General features: G+C 42.8%; 1 protein-coding gene across 1 annotated transcript; it reads left to right on the forward strand.

Annotated features, from left to right (window-relative positions):
* The first annotated feature begins 639 nt into the window (after nucleotides 1-639).
* Nucleotides 640-965, forward strand: LOC125343442 (ATP synthase subunit epsilon, mitochondrial-like). Its single transcript, XM_048335873.1, has one exon. It carries the CDS (start codon nucleotides 655-657, stop codon nucleotides 808-810), a length of 156 nt encoding a protein of 51 aa, XP_048191830.1. The 5' UTR covers nucleotides 640-654; the 3' UTR covers nucleotides 811-965.
* Nucleotides 966-3,554: the final 2,589 nt, after the last annotated feature.

A 3,554-nucleotide genomic window follows, 5' to 3' on the forward strand; every position in this document is an offset into this window, starting at 1 on the left:
TGAGGGCTCATGCCTGTAATACTAGTTACTCAGGAAGCTGAGATTTGACAATCAAAGTTTGAAGCCAGCTTAGGCAGATGAATCCAAGAAATTCTTTTCTCCAGCAAAAAGCCAGAAGTAGAGGTGTGGTTCAAGTAGTAGGGTGTCATCCTCAAGCAAAAAGAAAAAACAAACAAGTAAGAGCTTCAGACCCTACTCAAGCCCTACTACTTACCTACCTACCAACACACACACACACACACACACACACACACACACACACACACACACACACTCCTTTGCTGGATATGGGGCTTAGATATATTTTCTTCCTGCCTATAATTTGTGTTTTCAAGGCTAGTGGTTTACCACTTTACCACTTGAACCACAACTCCACTCCTGGCTTTTTTTTTGGTAGCTAATTGGAAATAAAGCTCATGGGCTTTCCTTCCTGGGCCAGGTTTGAACCCCAATTCTCAGATCTCAGCCCCCTGAGTAGCCAGGATTACAGGCTTGAGCCACTGGCATTGGCTCTTCCCCTTCTTATGTTTTAAGATCATTTGCCTACTGCTGCAGAAAGTTTTTCTGTGAGTTTTATTTTAAGAACATTTAATCTAGACCCCTGCACCGCCACGTCCTGCGATCCGACCCAGTGCACCTCGCTTTCGGGACACCATGCTGGCATACTGGCGACAGGCCGGACTCAGCTACATCTGGTACTCGCAGATCTATGCAAAAGCCATCAGGGATGCACTAAAGACAGAGTTCAGAGCAAACGCTGAGAAGATAGCGGGCAGCAGCATAAAAATTGTGAAAGTAAAGAAGGAGTAATGAACCCCGGTTAAAGCATGAAACACTACTTTTCAAGGTGAAGACTTATGGGCACATGTTATGGCAGATTGAAGTCACCTCACTTCATGGGGGAGAAATAACTTGTTCATAAATTGGTGATGCCAATAAATTCATTCATGGTTAAAAAAAAAAAAAAGAACATTTAATCTAGAGAATGATCTGTCACCTCTGACTTCATATCTACATTGACACTCCCAATCCAGGAGCCCATGAAGTCTCTCCATTTATTTAGATGAAAGTGTTTTACTATAAATATATGTTGAATTTTTCATTCTTTACTGTATTATATTGTGTTGCTTGTCTTTTTTTTGTTGTTGTTGGTTGAGTTTCATGTATTGAACCAGCCTTGCATTCCTGAGATAAATGTCATCTTATTGCAATACATTATTCTTTACATTAGCTCTGCTGACATTGTTTTTATCTGTGCATTCTGAGTGCTATTGACCCATGGTTTCCTTTTCTGGCACTTGGATTTTATTTCAGAATAATACTGACCATATGAAATGAACTATAAAGTCTTCCCTCTTCCATTTTCTGGAAGTGATTGTACAGAACTGATATCATTTCTTTTTAAAATGCTTTTAGAATGTGGCATGGAATCATCTTGATCTGTGGTTTTTCTTTGGGGAGATTTTTTTTAAACTACAGATTCAATTTCTTTAATAAATGTAGAACTACTCACAGTTTCTATTTCTCCCCAGGTGAGTTTCAATAATTTCTTTCAAATAATTGGCTCATTTCATTTAAGATATTAAATTTATCTCCATAGAAGCAGTTATAGAATTCCTTATTATCCTTTAATACTATGGGGTTGGTGACTTTGGGGGTTTAAGAACTATATTAGCTTCAATACTTCCCCTTACTTCTCTTCCCAGGATAGAATCAGGTACATCCTTTGATCCTGATAAAACCATCTTGCAGGACATTGGTTGGATCTTTATAGGATGCTTTCCAACACATCCTAACTACACTTATTCACTTCATCACATGCTGGGAATCACACACTCCTATCCACAAATGGAGCTCTGCAGGCATGAGGTTTGTCAGAGAAGATGTGTATCTGTGCATAGTGAACCTCAAAGTGGCAGGAAGGCAGGGGAAGAAAGGAATGGGTGCCCATTTCCTTCCCACACACTCAGCACATGGTGGGGATCGAGAAAAGATTGGCCTACTGTACTAGCAGAGGGCCCTTAAGAATGGAAGCAGGATAGCAGGGAAGAGAGACTGTCCTCCAGTGGGAGTTGACATGAGCTCCCACACATGATTTATGCTCTGATAACTCTAGGACAAGTGTGTGTCTGTGAGATAACTAGTGTCTTGTAATAATGGGTGGAAATGAGAACCAAAGAACATAATCTGTAATATTTGATGTCATACACAGGCTCATGTCCAACAAGGATCACACAATGCAACATACAAGCTGCTAGGTGAGATATTTGTGATAATATGAGGGAAAGAATAAGCAAGTGGGGTCAGGCCAGGCTCATGGAGGCCATATACTTAGTGACATTATCAATATGTGCTGAGTGGGCTGGAGCGCAGGCCTGTGCTGGAAAGGATAGGAGGGAGAAGTGGGAAGGATGTGTGGGAGTGCAGTGGTGAAAGTTCAAAGGCCACTCTGACATTTGGAGGTGCATACTCCTTTAGGACTGGAGGCTACAGATCTGTTCATACTTCATATGGGGAAGGCACACAAGTTCTCAAAGTGCACCATCATTTCCATACCAATTAGCCAAAAGTTCCTGTTCAAGGCCTCTGAGTCACTGCCAGATGCTCTGCTCTCTCCAGCACTCAGGTGAAATCCTGGGCTCTAAGACCCCATCACAATACGGCAAGTAGAGGGACCACACTGGTCCTACACGTGCTGTAGCCATCATCCATTCTGAAGCTCTGATTAGCTGGTGCCCATGTATCCTCATTCTGAAGGATTCTTTCTCTCCCCATGGTTTTGAAAACACCCTTCACAGACATGAAGGCACTATGGGAGATTGAGGACCCATGCCAGAGAGGACCCAGCATTTGAGCTTCCAGCCCCCAGACTCCTTCATCTGAGTAATGGCAGACACCAGACTTCAGAGAACTCTTTTCAGAGAACTCAAAGAACTCTTTTCATTGGCAGGTTAAAAAAATTCAAACTGTGCCAGAGGCTAGTGGCTCATACCTTTAATCCTAACTACTCAAGGGGCCTGATACCTGAGGATCATGGTTTGAAGCTGACCCAGGTAGTAAATTCTTATCTCCAATTAAGTCCCCTAAAATCTGGAAGTGGAGCTGGGCTCAAGTGTTATAGGCCTAGTCTGGAGTGTAAAAGCTCAAGGGCAGAGCCCATACCCTGAGTTCAAACCCCAGGACTAGCACAAAGCAAACAACAACAACAACGAAAGCATGGTGTTTCTGTTTATGTAAATTCCAGAAGGAAGAGTTAGCTCCTTTGAACCTTGCATCCCCTGTAAGTCAAAGATCTGCCAAGGAAGAACAAGACAGAGCTCTTTCAATCAGATATCCCTGCTTCCACAGCAGTTTATCAAAAGCCTACTTGTCAATTTGAGAAATATTTGAAAAAGCAGTCCAGCTCCACCAGAACTGCATGCGTAATTCAGAGCCCTGGCTCCAGGAGGGAGGGGCTGGGAAAGCCAGGGTGCGCCTCTCAAGGTAAACCTCTCTTTTTGCTCCATTTAGCCCAGATTTTTGAAACCATACTCGACTCAGCCTGGAGGCAGGAG

This window comes from Perognathus longimembris, chromosome 2 (assembly GCF_023159225.1).
Source record: "Perognathus longimembris pacificus isolate PPM17 chromosome 2, ASM2315922v1, whole genome shotgun sequence".
Taxonomy (NCBI): domain Eukaryota; kingdom Metazoa; phylum Chordata; class Mammalia; order Rodentia; family Heteromyidae; genus Perognathus; species Perognathus longimembris.

Coding starts and splice junctions, on each gene's coding strand:
- LOC125343442 (XM_048335873.1), top strand. CDS start 655: ATGCTGGCATACTGGCGACAGGCCGGACTCAGCTACATCTGGTACTCG.